Genomic DNA, 20414 nt, shown 5'->3' with positions numbered 1-20414 from the left:
GATTTATCATGCTGTTTACACGAAACACATACTAACACTTTAATATTATGATTCTAACATGAATGCTAACATAATGTAGCATGATTTAACTTATTGCTAAGATTTTCATGATTAAAAATATCATTAATTAAATAAATTAAAGTCACTTTCACTTTTTAAAATTAAAATATATACTGTAATAGTAATAATAATGCGGTACCAAAGAAATTGTGGTATGATCATATCAGCCAGGATTTAAATACGAGCCTGTCTAATTTGTATTTAACTGTCCCGTAGTAAAAACTCGTGTTGACTTTGAAATAAAGATGTTTGGCTTGTCAGAACTTGTGCAGATACGTCTCTGTGATAAATGAGTCTTATCTGTTGCTCTGAAGCCTATCTAGCTCTCTTAACCAACTTCTCCAACCGCTCAATGTTATGATGGCTTTTAGGTGCTTACGGAGATGAAGTTCGACTTCCTCATGACGGTCTGCAACCATGAGCACTACATTCCTCTGAATCTGCCCATGGCGTTCGGCCGGACCAAACTGCAGCGGGTCCAGGGTATGTCTGCATACACTCTTACTGCGCCTACCACCTTTGCCAGTGCTTTCTTTTGCCCCCATCATGCCCTCTCCATCCCAGTCTAACCACTGTTAGATTTTCTGCCATTTCTCAATCCATGTAACATGAAACCGACTATACAGAGATGTGAAAGTGACACTAAATGAGGCGCGATAGTCTTACCAATGTTTTTTCCCCCTAATGCACTGTATTTAACTATTTAATTTACTGCACTTATTACTACACTTATTAATGTCTGACAGCCTGCATTTCATCAGCATGGATCACTCCCATATTTCCCATCATCACTGTTTCTTAAACCCAGTTCAGAAAAAAGACCACATGATTAATGCTCTACCAAATACTCATGTGTAGTATAAAGTATGTATATAAAGTAAGCATATCCAGCATACAGGGTGATAAAAAAAATACCACAACTTTGAAAGTCTGTATTTCATCAAAGAAACATGATGGAACCTTGGGTAATTAACCAAAATTTTGTTTCAGTAGAAAGCAAGTTCATAGGTGTTTAATATGACCCCCTTCAGACACTTGAGTTACATCAAACCGGAAGTTGTGGTATTCTTTTTGAATCACTGTGTATATAAATATGTATATATATTTATATTTATATATTTTGTATCTTTAAAAAAATACATTTGTGTGTATATGTATATATACAGTTGAAACCAGCAGTTTACATACACTCTTATAAAAGGAACATAACCATTTAAAAAAAAAAGTCTGATAGTAAATCATACTAAACGTTTACTATTTTAGATCAGTTAGGATTACCTAAATGATTTACATTTGCTTATCGCCTGAATAATGATATTTTTTTCTTGATAATTTTTAATTAATTTCTAGACTGTCAAAAGTTTACATATGTTTCCTTGTTTTTTTTTTTAGCTTTGCTTTTAAACTGTATAACTTTGGTCAAATGTTTTGGTTATCCTTTCTCAAGCTTCTCACTATAGTTTGAAGGAATTTTTGCCCATTCCTCCTGACAGAACTGGTGTAACTGAGTCAGATTTGTAGGCTGTCTTGCTCGCACAAGCTTTTTCAACTCTGCCCACAACTTTTTTTATAGGATTGAGGTCAGGGCTTTGTGATGGCCACTCCAAAACATTTACTTTATTGACCATAAAGCAGTTTTTAACTAATTTAGGAGCATGCTTAGAGTCATGGTCTATTTGGAAGACCTATTTGTTGCTTTAGTATTTCTACATAATGTTCTTTCTTAATGATGCCATCTATGCTGTGAAGTGGATCAGTCCCTCCTGCAGCAAAACAGCCCCACAACATGATGCTGCTGCCCCCATACTTCACAGTTGGGAAGGTGTTTCTAGGCTTGTAAGGTTTCCCCTTTGTCCTCCAAATGTAACACTGGTCATTATGGCCAAACAGTTCAATCTTAGTTTCATCAGACCACAGGACATGTCTCCAAAAATTATTATTGTTCCCAGTGTAATTTAGCGAGTTGTAATCTGGCTTTTTTGTTGATTCTTTCTTGTTGATTTTTTCATGTTGTCACACAAGGAAGCAGTGTGTTTGAGGTTTTCCTTAAATACTATACTACAGTTGTGCCTTCAATTAACTCAAATGTTGTCAATTAGCCAATCAGAAACTTCCAAAACCTTGACACCATCATCTGAGCATTTGAGCTTTTTTTGATAATAGTACCTTACCTAAAAGAGAAAAAGTTTAGTCACATTAACATCTGACTTTTTTTTAATTGTTATTGTTATACAGTGTATGGACAGTAAACTTCTGGTTTCAACTGTATGTAGATATTTAAAAATATATATATATTTATAATGATTTTTATTGTATTTATACATACATTTAATGTATACATTTACACATTTAAAAAATTGGCAAATAAAAGAGCATGTCGTATTAATTTAACTCTGTCGAGTAATCAAATTGGTCTGTTAATTGAAACTGGTTCAATTTAAATGTTAGGAACCAAATAAAACCAGTTAAAAAGCATCTGATCTTAGTGATATTCATTTTGTTTCCACAAGTTGTGCATTTTACTGGCATCATGTCAATATTAAAATTACACTTTTACAATAGTTTGATAAAATACAGTAAAATAAATCTAAGACTATTGACTAAATACATACTGTATAGCCCGGTTGTATAATGCATGCAGCCAGCCACTTTTAGAAAAAAATAAAAGAAATACAAGAAAGTATGAAGTGAATATACACTACCTGACTAAAGTCTTGTGGTCGATCCCAGTTGTAAGAGGAACAAATAATAACTCGACTTTTGGTTGATTGTTTAGAAAAGTGGCAGAAGGTAGATTTTTCAGATGAATCATCTGTTGAACTGCATCCCAATCATCACAAATACTTTAGAAGACCTATTGGAACATGCATGGACTCAAGATTCTCATAGAAATCAGGCAAGTTTGGTTAAGGAAAAATGATGGTCACACCTTACTGACCTAATTAAATAATTAAAAATCAAAATGATCATATTTTATTTTGGTAAAATAAGTGTAATCTAGAAGCCTTTGCCTTTCATATAAGCCACTTTTGATCCCAAATGATCAACCACAAGTCAAGTTATTATTTGCTGTTCCTAAAACTTGCATAGGTGACAAGACTTTTTGTCAGGTAGCGTATGACGTGTATATTGTTCATTAGTAAAGTAGTATTTCATTCAAACACAGTTAAACATCCTCACAGCTTCACACCCCCACCACTGATGATGGCGATCCTGCATGATTGCTTCCTTTATTCATTATTTCAGATTTTATTTCGTATGCGGCGGAGTGTTTCGGTGTCGTAGGTAGGTTCCTACCGCTTCCCGTTGCCAGATAATCATCCTGATAACCCCACTAATTGCTTTTGCTGTGCTCCCGCATCACTCATAAATCCCCATCTAACATCATTTGGGTTCACCTGGGGTTGGGGTTTTGCTTTTTCTGTCACCGAGCGTCTCATATTTGCTTTGCTCTGATGATTTTCAATGACTTTGTAATGTGAAACAAGATTGTTTGGATGCGTTCATGTTCTAGGAATGTAAAGGGAAATGTTTCTTACTGACCTAGTTTGTTTGTCGCTCTTACATCAGAATGTTTTAATGAAGTGTATCTTGTATTCGTCTTCACGTCCTGTCCTTTCTAAGCTATATATTATATTGTATATTGTACATGCAGAAGGAGTGCGGAAACCTCTTGTGTGCACTTTTCAAAATCTGATTCATATTGGGATTGTAGGAAATAGTGGGGTTTTGGCTGCTCTGTTTACAGTTTTGATGACAGGAAACTCAAGTTTTGTACTTTTTTTTTTCATTTACTCACCTTCATGTTTTTCCAAAGCCAAATCACTTTTGGTAGCACTTTACTTTATACAGTGTCTTTGATGCATGTTATATGTACTTATTATTGTAGTAACGGTAAATTATGCATAATTAAATTCAATAATGTTTAACCAGACCCTAATCCTCACATTAATGTTAATCAATATTACAAGAACATTGTAAAATGAAGTGTAACCTTACTTTTAGTGTCATGCTTTCAATTAAGTAGCAAGTTCTATTGTTTAGAAAATGACTGTGATTTTCTGTAGATAAAGTACTGACATTTAAACGTTTGTGGTCAGTTTTCTGAAAAGATATTTTAGGCTGCATTTATGTGATCCAAAATCTGAAATATTGCTGTTTAAAAATATTTGTACTGCTTTTGAATATTATATAATAAGAATTACATTGTGTTATAATAACAGCACAAGCATGTAAAAACACACAAATGTACTCATATACACAAACCCCATTTTGAAAATTAATAATTTTTATCAATTTCGCCGTGAATATGGGTATTATATGTTGGTGTATTTGAAAAAAACAGATTTATTAAACAGATATATTTATTAAAATAATATTTTAGTCACAGAACATCTTTAGAAATGGAAATATAATGCATTTAAACTCATGCAAAATATTGCAAAAAATATTACAAATTACAACATTTCAACAAAATTGTATATATTTTTCGTTCTCTTGTTGTTTGATATTTTTTTAAATGTTATATACATGTAACATATACATTTAGAGTTTTGAACCATAGTTGTAAGTTATTTTGTTACATCAGCTCTCGATTTTGCTTCAGTACTGACTAAACTAATGTATATGCACAAATAAAATATTTAAGTAAGATATTTTGTTATATTAGCTTCTGATTTTGCTTCAGTACTGACTAATGTAAATGCACAAATAAAATATTGTTAAGCATTCTATAGAAAATCTTAATTTAAATGAGAGATTTGTAAGAGATTTGTGAGGGGTGTACTCATAAGTTGAGCACTGTATATGTACGCATCTATTTTTAAGTGTGTATATATATTATTTTACTTGCTGTTCTGTGTATATGAATGCATTTTTGTGTCTTTTAAATGCTTGTGCTGCTGTAAAGTGCAAAGATTCCAATATATACAATTTATATCCAATATATTCATCCATACATGTACGTAAAAAAAGATTTGTGAATAAATAAATATAAATAAGATTTAATAATTAATATTTATTTATTTAAAATGTATTTATTTAATAATATAATTATGAATAACCAATATAATAATTATAATATAATTAACACAATTTTAAGGTCAATATTTTTAGCCCCTTTAAGCTATATATTTTTTGATAGTCTACAGAACAGACCATCGTTATACAATAACTTGCCTAATTACCTTAACCTGCCTAGTTAACCTGATTAACCTAGTTAAGCCTTTAAATGTCACTTTAATCTGTATAGAAGTGTCTTAAAAAATATCTAGCCAAATATTATTTACTGTCATCATGGCAAAGATAAAATAAATCAGTTATTAGAGATGAGTTATTAAAACTATTATGTTTAGAAATTTGTTGATAAAATCTTCTCTCCGTTAAACAAAAATTAGGCACAAAGTAAACAGGGGGGCAAATAATTCTGACTTTAACTGCATGTATTGCACAATATTTTTAGTTTTTCTATATTTTTGATCACATAAATGCAGCTCCTTAATCCATGTTTTAGCATTTATGAAACTCTTTAATGTCTGTTTTTTGGTTTGCGTCTTGAATAAAAGTATTTTTCATTTACACAAAAAAAAACAAAAGTTAATGACCCTAAACATTTGAATGGCCAGAAAACCACCAAAACTAAATCAGTAACTGGTCTCTGAGTAATCAAGTCCATTTGAAAAAGACTCAAAAGAACTGTGTTCACTGATTCACTCTTCAGCGCATGGATATTTATTTTTTTTTCTTCCAAAATTCTGGCCCTTGTATTTCAAGGAAAGCACATGAAAGTGAGTAAAAAAAAACTGGATTAATTTTAATTCCTGTGCGAGAAACTTGTCTTCAAGAATAATCCTCAAAACAGTTATTCAGAATCGCCCAACCTGTTTGCCCAGCAAAAGCATTGCTGAGGCATCAAACACAAGGCTTTTCTATCACTCTTTGCTTTCTGTTTCTGCCGCTGTCAGATGTCTGGAATGCAGTGAAGTCTGCTTTCACAACATTTCAGTTTAGTCAGCCATCAAATCCTAGACATGCTGTTTTCATTCGAATGCTTTTCACTATCACAAATATCTCAAGGACTGTTTCTACTGTATGTTAAGCATCATTTGCATATATGCATCTTTAATACTATTGCGTCTTCAGGATGCATGGAAAAAAATGTTGCTTGTTTCTTTCTACTGAAAGGCCATACAGATTAAAAAGTGCATCATAATGAATGTGAAATCAAATATAGTGAGTAAAAAGCAATCTCTGACCTGAAAAAACATGTTTTAGATCAGAGTCTGGAGTACAGCTTGACTGAAGATTACTGCAAGAATCATTTTCTGGTGGGTTTGCTTCTGCGCGAGGTGGCTGATGGACTTCAGGCCTGCCCAGAGATTAGACAGCTGGCTGTGGCTGTGCTTAAAAATCTCATGATCAAACACGCCATGGATGACCGGTACAATGCCTTTAAGGTAAGGTATGGCATATTAAAAACTTGTGATGCTCATGATTTGGTTGGTATTACAATCTTAGGGTCACTGTTTCATTGGTCCCTACCAATATCAACAGCAAACCTATGCTTTTTTTGTTTGAAAGCAGAGGGTTGGTTCATTATTTTGATATATAATATGGTCATATATTAGCAAAAAAATTCTGAGGACTGTCAAATTTAGATGAAACTCGTAAAAAATGCTGTCAGTGGCTGGCAACTTTTTAAAAAAATGCTGGTAGTGAAAGAATGAACTGCTCCTTCAGACAAAAAAACAGCGGTATGGCAGCATTTTTAGCTTTCAAACGCACGTTGTAAATGGTACTGATGCATACTAAACACATATTTAAGATGTTATGCTGAAAAACAATTCAACTCGCTTCATTGACTTTCTATTGTGGGAGGGAGACTCTCTGTCATTTCAGACTTATAACTTGAGACAAAAGAAGCTTCTGTGCGACATGGTGTAGAGTAAACAAGTTTAATAAACCCAGAACTCATTTTTTATAAGTAACGAACTGTGAAAGCCAGCCTTTAAAGTCACAAATGTGGATATTGTGACTGACACTTGGTATGCCTGTGTGAGGTGAACAGTTGGTTACTGGTCAGATCTCTTAGGTTCACATAGGGTGGTGAAATAAACCTGGTTAAAAGAAATGAATATATTCTGTTGGATAATACATTTCATTCCAGCAGGTGTAACTGTAGTTCTGTAATATTACATGCTGCACTCTGCATTTGTGTGCTTAAATGCTCATTTTTAAGGGGATTGACAGCTTATAAAAACATAATTCTGGGTTCATTAGACACTGTTTTATTTGTTGTTATTTGTCAGAAATGACAGAGAGGCAGCTTCCCACAATACAAAGTCAATGGGGCGGTTTAAATCGTTTTTCCTCCTTGCGGGTATGGCCTTCAGATTATTAAATGTTGCACTCTGCCTCTATGATATGAGACAGGCATTTTAAATTTGACTATCAGATTAGAGCGGTAGTTAAATCTAGCTTTTTTCAATTAAGACAACCTGTAAAAATAAAGCAATATACACCAAAACAACAGTTTGAGAGAGTCGTCATGCTTTTGTGACCACTCAGTTAGATTACTGTAATGCGCTGTACAGTATGTGGGGAGTAGCGGGTCAGCTATTGCATATTTGCAAATGGTGCAAAATGCTGCTGCAGCATGCCTGTAACCTGTACTCACCAATATGACCACATTTCCCCCGTGTTTGCTTAGCATAATGGGTTGCCTGTTCATTTTAGAATACAGTTTAAGATTCTTATATTTGTTTTTTAATCTCTAATATCTGGTCCTGTCCCATCTTAAATCTCTGGGCTGATAAACCCCTATAAGCCCACTCATTCTCTAAGGTCAGCTGATCAGCTTTTTCTGATTGTGCCAAAAGAAAAGCGTAAGCATAGATAAGCTTGTGCTTTCGCTGTGGTAGGTCCGGTCCTAGACTTTGGAATAATTTGCCACTGCCCATTAGACAGGCCTCTACCATGTTCTCTTTTAAATCAGCTCTTAAAATGTTTTTATTTTTTCATTGGCATTTGATAATCGATCTTAATAACCAGTTATTTTAATTCAAATGCCTTTTTAGGTAGGTTAGCTATTTTTGTCTCGTATTTTATGTATTTTATAGACTATTTTGCTTATTTTTTGCATTTATTTACGCATATTTCTGTTCAGCACTTTATCTCACTTCTGTGTTTTTATAGTGCTCTATTAAAAAGTTTGACTGCTGTATAGTTTTAACACAAATTAAAACTATACAGCAGTGATACAGGTAAAATAATCAGTGCTTTTCAGGTATCGAAACTGAACCAATCGTAACACTGCAAACTGTATAGGAACTTTACTGTATGCAATAAATAAAGATGAAACTTTATTAAAGTTACTACAGCTATTCAGTCAAGAGCAGTGACTGATTTTATTGTCTTTTGTTTGATTAACTTTGGAACACAGGTATCAAAAACAAGAGGTTTGAAGCAATCCACCAATGAGGCACATTGATAAAGTTACTGACAACACATCACTTCTCAAATGTTTAATTACCTTCTAAGTAGAGGTGTGACGAGATCTTCGTGTTATAAAATTCCAGAGATTAATCATGACAAGATTTTTTTCAAGTTGAATAAAAGACCCATTCAGATTTCCATTTATATATTTTATCATTGGGGATTTCTTAAAAAACTGTGTAAAATTCTTGTCTCGTTCTCGTAAACCCAATCTCGTGTCTTGTCTTGTGGAGTAAGTGTATCATCACGCTTCTAGTTCTAAAGCATAATCTTTATAGGGAATATTTAACCCTAATCAAAATAATTCCCACTTGGTTGAGTTGTGTTAGTATTTTGTTGTTGTCCAAGAGATGCTTATTCACGGATCTAATATATTGATATGCATGCGATTTTTATTTTTTATTTATTTATAAATAAAATTATTTATATTTTTATTTTTTAAAAAAATTTCAGCTCTTCACATTTACAGACATCTTTAAAATTGTAAACTTTATTTGAGCTTTTATACCAAATCTTGCATGTCTTTGACAATGATGTGAAAGAGGACTTGGTTTAACACTTAAGGCTGATATATACTTCTGTGTCAAGCGCACACGTATGCTACGACATGGCCTACGCGTAGACACATAGCCCTAGGTTGCTTCTTCAAGTGCAAATACAAACATTACTTTCATTTTTTTGATCATTAAAACAAAAATATTGTTATAAAATGCAGTCTAAAGAACTTTCTACTGCTTTAAACTCGACCAACAACTTGTTCAGCACTAGAACAAAACGCATTCTACGACAGTACTTGTCACCAAAAAGGACACCAGCACCCAAAAACACAGTGGCCCAACTCAGCCCAAACTTAAGGCTAAACTGAATTTTTGGGCAGGATCCAGAGTGACTGTACCTTCTGAATGTGAAGAGAAGCGTAAATGCTTATGGGGCCTTCACATGTCATATCTTTTGCATGTGTGGGCATTAGGAGCACATATTGCGTGCACATTTTCCAGGCGTGCCCAGTTGAAAACCACAAGTCACGTGACAAGAACTGACCGATCAGCTTTATATTTTGGAATATACACATTTAGGTAGACTATTACAAACACAGAACACCCAAACACTGTAGTGCTTTTCATACTGTGGATGTCAATGATTGTATCCAGTTTTTTTGTGTGTAAGAAAAAGACAAACGGGAATGGAAAAAGTGAATAATGAGAGAATTTTAAGTTTTGGGCGAACTCTTTAAGTAATTTGAATATGTCAAGCTGCTGTGATTAAATTACTGAAAGAACTGCAGTGTATTTTGTATGTTTTATATGTTTTAAAATTAACTTTAAAGTTAAGTAATAAGTAATCTGATTACTTTTTACATGAAGTAATTAGTAATGTAATCGGAGTACAATTTTCCAGTAGTAGATCAGTAATTTGTAATCTATTACTTTTTTAAGTAACTTACCCAACACTGCTGGCGTCTGTGTGCTCCAAAATCTTCATATCAGGCATTAAAACTGACAAAGCTTTTAAACATATGCAGATGTGTTGTTTGTTTTTGGCAGAGTAACCGGTGCATGAAGCTGTAAAGGCTTCGCCCTATTGTGCTGAAGGGGAGGGAAACAACAGCTCATTTGCATCTATAGAGACACACAAAAACAGCACGCATTTGCTTCTACCCATCGTGGTGCAGCGTTGTATAGTAAATGATCCATGTGATATTTTGAGTAGGACCGCACAGCCACATTCTTGGGACACCTGAGAGTTATATTGCAGTACATCTTGTAAAAAAAGCACACAATATGACCCCACTGAAAACCAAGCACCACAAATTTGTTTAAGCTAATCTGTACACCACACGCAGGATATCTGGAGTTTATAAAGCATGTTGGTGTTATTGAAATTTGTGACATTTGCATTTTATCTCTTACCAACAAAGGTGGCCAGCAACAATGCAAAGAAATCCTTGAGTTATGTCCATTTCATTGATGCCACAGCAACTAACTGTCAGACATCTGTCTGTTATGCAAATGCCAGACTCGGTGCGTCCAGATCATTGCCACAGATACAAAGCTCCCAAGCTCACTCTGCAATCGCATTTCTCGAGAAGCCACTATGATCTGTTTGCTCAGAACAACATGTTTATTTTGTTTTTTACGTGTCGCGAGTGAGTCATAGTAAGGCTGTCAGAACTCTTCACTTTTTTTGTTGTCACAATCTCTGTAAGAGCAATCATAATATGACAATAGACATTGTGCTAATATTGTTAGCTTTTTGCTGATTTTTAAATTGAAAACTTCCATTAGTTCTGTAGGAACAGCGTCACAAAAATGACAAGAATGATTTTTTTTTTTTTTTTCAAACTTGGAAAGCACCCTTCTAGAAATATTTCCTAGAAATTTTGTTCAACTGCAAAGTTTGTATACTGTATAATGCACAGTATAATGCTATACTGATAATTATTCATGCTATTTTAGTAATTATTTATATTTTGAATTTGTTTATTTGTGTATTTTAAGCTTTTAGCGGTTAAACGTTCATAAATGTTACATGCTGTTAATAGTGTTCTCTTGTTTACATTTCTTTTTACACTGTAAAAACATCACAAGTGATATGATTTACAAGTATTTTCCTTTTATTTACGATTGTGAATTGCATTATGGGATGTTGATCTCTACTCTGTTGAATTTTGATGTTGATTATTCAACTCTACAGTTTAACAAAGTGACTTTTATTGACTATTAGCAGTTTGAAATAATACTGTATATTGTTTTAGAAATAACATATAGAGAAATAAGTCTGCAAAATAACAGAAAATGTTCTGACAGTTTATTGCAAGGTTTTTGTAATATACATTATATATGTATACAATGCCAACCCAGACAATATATTACTTTAAACTGTTAAATATGTTAATAAAAGTCTTTTTTTTTTTTTTTTTACTTTTCAAGATTAAAAGTTGTTGGAAGAACAATCAAGGTCCCATAATGCAATTCAAAATCATAAACAAATGAGGGAAAAATAACAACATATCACAACAAGCAACCATATCCGAACTAGCAACAACCGGGTCCGAGATCAGGTAGTTCTCGAGAGCTACCCCTGGTAAATTATGAAAAAGGGGGTGATGATGTGGATGAGGGGATTCTTCCAAAACGGAAGATAAGAGAAGTAGGGTGAAATGGGCTATTTATTTTAGGTTTGGATTAATTCAGTTGGTTTATCGATGATGGCAGATGAGAGACCAGCTGCGATCAATCATATCACATGTTCCTTTTAGAAATTAGTTTATAAAACTTGCCTTAATGAAACTTATTGTAAACATTCAACAGTTGAAGTAAAACTACCATTCTAGTCATTTGTGAGAGACCTACAATGCCTTCCATTCTTTTATTCTGCGATGTTTCATAATTCTTCATTTACTCGTTTTCCTCATGCCAGAACCAACAGGCCCGCATCTGCCTGCTGTACCTGCCTCTGTTTGAGCTGCTCTACCAGAACCTGAGTCAGATGAACAGCCCCAGACAGATGTGCAGGAATGGCCTCGGCCTGATGGTAAACATCCATTCCTCTCTTATCTGAGATCTCCAACGGCTCGGTCTTCATCTGGGATCTTCATCTCAGTCTTTCACAATGTTTTGTGAAATGAGTCTTGCTTAATGGATCAAAAATATTCTTAAATGTCAGTCCAAACGGATTAGAAACACCTGAGGGATTTGGGGAAGTATTTCTTCATATGTTTTGTTGTGATCTTAAAGGAATGGCTTCATTTCCCCCCAAAAAAGAGATTCAATAATTGACTTAACTCTAAAGCTATTCTAGGTGAAAATCCCTTACTTCTTTTAGATTAGCACTCGGAATTATATCAAATAATATTCTGCTTCTATAATCTATATTGGCAGTGCCCAATTTGAAGCTTAAAAATAGCACCCTTCATCCATTCATACATCCATTTATCCATACATCCATTCATTCTTGCATCTAACCATCCATCTGTACATCCATTCATTTATATGTCCATCAGTCCATCCATCCATGCGTACATTTATCATTAAAGGGCACCTATGGTGAAAAATCTACTTTTCAAGCTGTTTGGACATACATGTGTGTAAGTATAGTGTATATACTGTCCTATTGGGGTGAAATAAACACACCCAGTCCTTTTTTTTTTTTCAAATTTAACAACATAAAAACGGTGGACCAATTGGAGCGGTTTTCAGATCGACCACAACTTTATGTAGGAGTGCGGCCCCCCCGCCCTCCAATATTGATTGACAGCTGCGCGCATTAACATGTGTCCGTAGTAATGCATATACTCATATCGACAAGACAGGACGAGTGCAAAGCAACCGGGAATAAAAGGTCTGTTCAGTTTGCTAGGATCATCAATCATCATCAGATGTGATCAAGAGTGAGTTTTACAAGTTTAACATGTTTTAAAATGTGTGCACGTGTGTAATGAAGTACAGCCATTCACTTCAGATTTACTTCATCAGCCGCGTGTCTCTCTCACTGTGTGTGTGTGTGTGTGTGTGTGTGTGTGTGTGTGTGTGTGTGTGTGTGTGTGTGTGTGTGTGTTTGCGCTATGTATGTATGTGTGTGTGTGTGTGTGTCTGCGTGTCTGCACTATGTATGTGTGTGTGTGTCTGCGCTACTTGTCTATGCTGTGTGTGTGTTTGTCTGCCTGCGTGTCTATGCTATGTAGGTGCGTGTGTGTCTGTCTGCCTGCGTGTCTATGCTAAGTAGGTGCGTGTGTGTCTGCGCTACTTGTCTGTGCTATGTGTGTGTGTGTCTGCCTGCGTGTCTACGCTATGTATGTGCATGTGTGTCTGCGCTACTTCTCTGTGCTATGTGTGTGTGTGTGTGTGTGTGTGTGTGTGTGTGTGTGTGTGTGTGTGTGTCTGCATGTCTGTGCTGTGTGTATTCTTACTGTAGTATTTCTCACAAATGTTACGTGAGTTCTGCTTCCTGAGGCAGCCGAGGGCGTGTTGAGGCATATTGCTGACAGGCACATGGGATCGGTGGGCGGGGATGACTCGCCTTAAAGGCCCAGTGCAAAAAAACAGCAACAACCTTTTCCCAGCTATAATACAGACACTTCAAACAGCTATAATAAATACTCTGATGGGTGTTTTGAGCTAAAACTTTACAGACACATTCTGGGGACGCAAAAGACTTATAATAAATATGAAAAGAGGCGTAACCTATGTGCCCTTTAATAATACATTTATCATTCATTTATTCGTCCATCCATTCATCCGTCAGTCCATTCATTCATACATCCATCCATCTCTACATCTATTCATTGTACACCCATCCATCCATTCATATATCCATTCAATCATACTTGCATCCATCCATTCCTTTGTACTGTATACATCCAGTCATCCATACGTCCAACCAAACATCCATCCGTCCATCCATCCATTTTTACATCCAACCATCTGTCTGTCTCTCAATCCATCCATCGATCAGTTCATCCATCCATTCATTTGTACATTCATTATTTTGTCCATCTATCCGTACATCCATTCAATCGTACATTTAACCATCCATCTATTCGTACATCCATCAATCCGTACATCTCCTTAATATCCTTAATTAAATCTTCAATAACTATTATCATTGACTTCTGTTGTACATGCATTTATTAGGGAGTCAAGTTTCTGTGTTAGACATACTGTAAGAGGTGTGTGTAATCGACACTACTGGATACACAGTTTTTCCAAACTCACTTTTTAAAGACAAAAGATAGCAAACTAATACTAGTATACAGTATTACCAGAACAACTTAAAACTTGCCATTTTTCACAGCTCACCCCAAAGAGAAACATCAAGAAAAACTAACTTCAGCTTCAGCTACACCTACACCATTTGTTGTAACTTATCTATAAGAAGAAAGGTTTATACACTTAGAATGGCTTGAGAGTGAGTAAATTGTCTGATAGTGTGATAGTATTTTTGGGTGAACCATTCCTTTAAATCATCAATAAAGTAGAATTCTACATGACATTCTCTCAGTTTTACGTTTTGATTCTGTATGCTAGTGTAAATATTAACCTTGTAAGCTCTTTGATTGAGATTTGTCTGAGTGTTTCCTATTCTCCTTTAGTACCGTGATGATTTGTCAGTGGACAGTCGGAGAAGCAGCACCATTGTTGATAAGGAACCTTGTAAGTATCAAAGTGTTTGGCACCAAAAAGTGATATAGAGTATGCACACAGTTAGTTCATTTTTTTTGGCATTTGTGTGTTTCACAGCCGGTTCTGTCACCCAGAATGGACTCAGTAGGAGAGGAGAGTCCAGAGGCTCCATGTATGGAGATCCGGGAACTCCAGACATCAATGAGGTGAAACTAACACAACCATGATTTCTTTATAGATGGCCAGTCTTTTAAAGAGATACTTTCAAAAGAAATGTTACAGTATAACATTATTAAAGAAACAATTATTATGTTTTGGAGAAATGTTATTTCTTTTTTTAAAGTTAAAGAAGGTTATTATTTGTTTATATAACAAGGATGGATTTTTCTTGATTAAAAGCATCAGTAATCTCATTTATAATTTTGCAAAAACTTTCTGTGTTCATAAATGCTCTTCAAATTATCCTGACAAAGAAATTTTGAAAATATTATGCAGCATATCTGTTTTATAATAAGTTATTTTTGAGCACCAAGTAAATGTAGCCTTAGTGAGCATAAAAATAGCTTAACATAAACTTTTGACTTGGAGTGTATTATATATGAACATAATGATCACATTTAGGTAATAGTATCAAGTTAATATAATAGATTTTTGTTGTTTTTATCTGTTTAAAGAAAACAAGACACTGTATACTTTCAATGTAATATTGTATTTTTTTTATAATAGAAACTTTCTATAATATTTTATTATAATACTTTAACACTTTAATACTTCAAGTTTGAAAAAGTAAAACCTTAATCAAACATACTTTTGTACCAGTTTTCAAAATGTGTGGAAGTGAAAGGTTTGCAATTATTTTTTTTAAATGCTTTATTAATTATATAAGAACATTCATTAACACATTTGTCAATGCATTTAAAATTAATTTTAATGATTGAATTTTTTTCATATATTTTTGCATATTTTCATTAATAAATATTTAAATGGATTAAAAACAACTATGTGTAATATTATGTATTTTTAATTATTTTATATCTGTTATGAATTATATAATAACATTGATTAACACATTTTTTAATCTAAGGCATTAATTATTACATGGAAAAAACAATTTAATATTACCCTTTTTGAAAGTGAAGGTTTACACTGCATGTATTTTTTAATGCACTTTGCATTTTTTTTGTATAGTTGCACAGGCGTGGTTCCACTATGAGCACTGTACCTGCTGCTGGACGTTTGGGCCAATATGAAATCAGAGGGCTGCTGCTGTGTTACCTGCACATCGTAAGAACTTTGTCAGATGGTAAGCACACTTTAGATTATTATCAACATCATAAAACACCTCCAGGTATATGCTCATGTTTGCAGCTTAACCGTCAGATCAGCTTTAAAAGGATGGTTCACTCAAAAATGAACATTTACTCACTCTGTACTCACCCTCAAGTGATTCCGAAACTGTTTGACTTTTTTTCGTCTGTTGAACATGAACAGTTATTTCGAAGAAAGCTGAAAACCATCGACATCCATATTAGGAAAAACAAATACTGAGGAATTCAGTGGTTTTTAGCTTTCTTCAAAATATCTTTGTTTGTGTTCAACAGACGAAAGAAAGTCAAACAGGTTTGAGTGCTACTACGTGATGGCAGAATCTTCAGTTTTTGGTGAACTATCCCAAAACTCTCATCTGTCGTTATTGGTTATCTTAAATCAAATCACTTTTATTGTCACATCAGCAGCAGCATGTGTACTGTGATGAGTGAAAAGCTTAGGTGCTGGCTCCAGACAGTGCAAAATACAACAACATACTCCCAAAAAAAACAAAACAATATACAATTTGCGATGTTGACAGTAATACATTATATGTAAAAGACTATAAATGTATCAAGAAAAACACACTACACACTTTTAGGCACAGATAGACAAGTACACAGTCAAAAATGTGTACCCATAGTTTGACTGTTGATGGAAAATTATTGTAGGCAATATTGTTTTAGGTAAGTGAGTACGGTTTTGGTGCTTTGAAAAACTACTAGGAGCTACCAAGAATTTTCCTCAAAACCAAGTAAACAACTAATCGAGCTTAATGGTCAGATTTCTGAAATAAAAACTTTTTTCATAGGGAAATTGATTTTTGACTGCACCTAACGAACCTTTTGTAAACCCTGAGGTTGTTAAACTATTGTACATGTTATGTTGAACATGCTTTTTTAAAACTCTTAGTGATTAATAGTGGATTTTGTGCAGACAAACTACATTTCCCATCATGCTCTACAGTAAAACTACACTGATAAGAGTATCATGTGTGCCAGAATGGATCAAAACCTTTCATCAAAGATGAACTAAAATTACACTGATAAGGGTCACAAGCAGGGCTTGACATTAACACCTGCCAGCCTACCAAATGCGGGTAGGTTTAGGCTGTTGCTGATTAGACAGACACCCCCACTATCCACTTTGGCTGGTTGAAAATAATTTTTTAATTGTCAGTGCTGCCTCGTCCCTAAAAATTAGAATTTTAGTTTAAGAATGTTTGTCAATATGTGTGCAAATTTAGTGGTAAATCCTAAATGTTGAGCCCTAAAATGTCATGTGAAAAAAAAAGAGGAGGAGGCATGTGGACAAAAAACATAATTTAAATCAAGTAATTTAAGCATGCCAACGTCAAATTCATGCAAACAAATTTTCCGAACAACAAAATTATGGCTAGTGAAAATGGTAAGTGGCTAGTAACGTTGGAAAACTACTAGCCACAGTGGCTGGTGATCATAACAGTTAATGTCATTCCCTGGTAACAACTTGGAGTTTCTTTTTGGGTGTTTTTTTTTCTGAACGCTACCTTAATGTATAAGTAGCTCAAACTCACTCATTGGAGAAACCGGCGAATGTGCAACAACCTTAATCATAAGGTAAACACAAAACAAAAGTTTCCATCTGGAGCTACTTTACAGGACTCGATACTTGTAAACACTCGCTCCATTAGGCTTGCGGCTCTCAACAACGCCCACACTCGTCACAGTTACCCAAGCCAACCAATCACAGAGCTTGCCCTATGCATTGTTGCGACGTGTAGTTACATTTTTTGAGAGGTGTGCATCAACGTTGGCATCAGCCACAGCGAGGACTGCACCGGACTTACATGTGGGCTTGACTGAAGTATTAACCAGCCTTGAATCAGCCTTTAAGAGAGGGCCTGTTTAAATTAAAAAAAAACATTTCCCAGTGAAAAGTAAAAGCCACCGATTCACAAATAGCAATTATTAATTCCATATGAATAATGGTGACAAGATTAGTTTGATTGATTTGTGAGTTTAAATGGTTTAAAATGTTATTTATTATTATTTTTATATTAAAATCTATATTAAACACAAATGGATAATTACCTGGACACAGTTAGTTAGTGAACTTTTTTATTTGTGAATTTATTGCATTTAATTTTACATTAATAAGATAAAGCTTCCTTTAAATATTAAAATATATAAAATATACTTTAAATATGTTTTATATACTTTTTATATACATTTACTTATTTAAATACTTTTAACCTGCATTTTATTTTCAAAATAAAACCTAATCTACAGAGATAAAAAAATCTATAGAGAAAGAAGATGTTTTGAGTTTCAATGCTAGGGCCTCATACAGTACCTAAAATAGCTTAGGTCTCCAAAGTCTGTTACTAAGTCTGCCTTTGGTCACGTACAGACAGTTTGTCAAGCCCATTCACCTGTGTGAAGAAAACTAAGAGTTGCACAATGTTTTCCAGAAATATGGAGTGCTGATAAGAAAGTTTCAGGTGCATGCGGACAGGAGAGAATGTCACTTACAGTTGGTTTGTTAAGCCCACTCACCTCTGTGATGTACACTAAGAATTGCACAATAGTTCCAGAAGCATAGCGTGTTGATAAGAAAGTCTCTGGTTCATACAAAGTAGAGAGAGTGTGTCCTACAAGTGATTTATTAAGCTTTACTTGTTTTTTATTTTTTTATATTTATTACCCTTTACTTGTTATTTAGCTATTATCAGAATACTGTCAGCAGATCATGAATAACCACAAAACTCAAACGATTGAGGCTTTCGGCGGCTATATTACGGTTGTTTTAGTTTTAGGGCAACTGTATAGTAATAATAAGACCATAATGTGTATTTCACAAGCATGTTGCTTTAAGCCTTCTCTGTCATTAACTAGAAAACAATGTTTCCTCCTTGTTGACAGGTAGGTGTTGCGCAGTTTTACCCAGCATTAGAAATATTTCAGTAAACACTACTTATAGAGATTAGTAGGAAAAAATGAGAGACAATTGCTTTTTAAAGTGCCATGCGAAAGAGACATGAGAGATTTGGAGATGAAATCATGATTGTTGTGTTTTTCATATTAATACTGAGAAAATATCTAGGAGACAGATTTTTTAGTTTTTGTTTTAAAGTGACACACCAATGATACTTTAAAACTTTTTTTATAACAAAAGTGTTGTGTGCACCATAAAAAGCAGTAACTTTAAAAAGTGAGTAAACCGGTTTCTTTTAAAGTGATTAGTTGATTTTACTTAATATTTTTATTAATTAATTTATTTTACATTTTAATAATTCATTATATTATTTTAAAATAAATGGGATTTCTCACTTTTTAATAAAAGAACCATGGTCATAATAGAGGTCTTTAAATGAAGAATCAGAAACAAAAAAATGTTGTTTGCTGTTTGTTCAAACTACTCATTTAAAATGAGGTGAAACAAAACAAGTTTAGAGTTTTCTTGGGCACAACTCAGTTGTTTTATGTTCAATCCACTTCAATTTGTAAACAAAGGATTAAGTTAACTTAATTTGTGTTGGGACAACATGAAGAAATAGTGTGAAAGCGAGCATTTTCTTACAGTGTATAAGTGCATATTTTCAAGTTCTGAGTAATAAGATTTTTTCATTTGGATTGTGAACATTATTATAATTTTTTTATTTTACTTGAAGATAAATAAAAAAAGCTTCTCAATTCTAAAGAGATCACATATTTCAGTGTCAGTATTTAAAAAATCAAAAATGATTGTGATTTGTATTTCTCAAATGTGGAAGAACGGTATATGTCCTGTTAGTGTGAAATAACAGTACAACTCCAATTCATCATATCACTTCAAACCACCATCAGATTCCTTTATCTTAGTTTTAATAGAGTAACAGAAACATACAATAAATAAATGCATACAATGCAATCATACATCATCGCTAAATATTGTTGTTTATTTAAAAAAGCTGGCGCAACGCACCAGTGTACAACATATATTATAGGTGTCAAAAGGAATTGTTTCTTCGATGCACAGCAATGCAGACGTGGCCAATTCGGTATTGGTTCAGTAATAATCATAACCGGTTATTATGTACTGATGTCATTTACCTCATATGTGCTCTGTCGCTAGGGAGGTGAGTGCGGGTATTTACAACACTCCTGGCGCCAACTGTGCACAATTTCACTGCGTGTGTGTGATTTCTGGACAGTCTTTCACTGACAATTACAGCAGAAGCCCCTATTTCTCTGGGATTGAGGGAATGAAAGTACACCATTTCTCTCTCTCTCTCTCTCTCTCTCTCTCTCTCTCTCTCTGTCTCTCTTTCTCTCTCTCTCACTCTCACTCTCACTCACTGTGGCCCATTTCACCTGCTGGCATGACTTTTCCTCCCCTCTCTTTTCCTCTCAGCGGTATGCATTCCCGCGGCTGCACCTGTGCATTATCACGGGATCCGACCAGATTTCA

The 20414-nt window shown here is 34.2% G+C and overlaps 1 protein-coding gene across 9 annotated transcripts in view; it reads left to right on the top strand.

Moving 5' to 3' along the window:
* dock11 (dedicator of cytokinesis 11) overlaps positions 1-20414 on the top strand; it is a 152554-nt gene that overhangs the window by 74501 nt on the left and 57639 nt on the right. For 6 of the 9 annotated variants that reach the window (XR_015494992.1, XR_015494991.1, XM_087260093.1 and 3 more), the window contains 6 exon segments: positions 432-543; positions 6334-6515; positions 11974-12087; positions 14645-14705; positions 14793-14881; positions 15864-15978. Coding sequence is in view for 6 of the 9 variants with exons in the window: in XM_087260093.1 (XP_087116219.1) it covers positions 432-543; positions 6334-6515; positions 11974-12087; positions 14645-14705; positions 14793-14881; positions 15864-15978 (673 nt within the window). In the remaining 3 variants the exon portion in view is untranslated. 9 annotated transcript variants of the gene reach the window in all.

This window comes from Danio rerio, chromosome 7 (genome assembly GCF_052040795.2).
Source record: "Danio rerio strain M-AB ecotype USA chromosome 7, GRCz13ab, whole genome shotgun sequence".
NCBI classification, from domain to species: Eukaryota; Metazoa; Chordata; class Actinopteri; order Cypriniformes; family Danionidae; genus Danio; species Danio rerio.
This window is presented reverse-complemented; position numbering and strand designations above follow the sequence as displayed.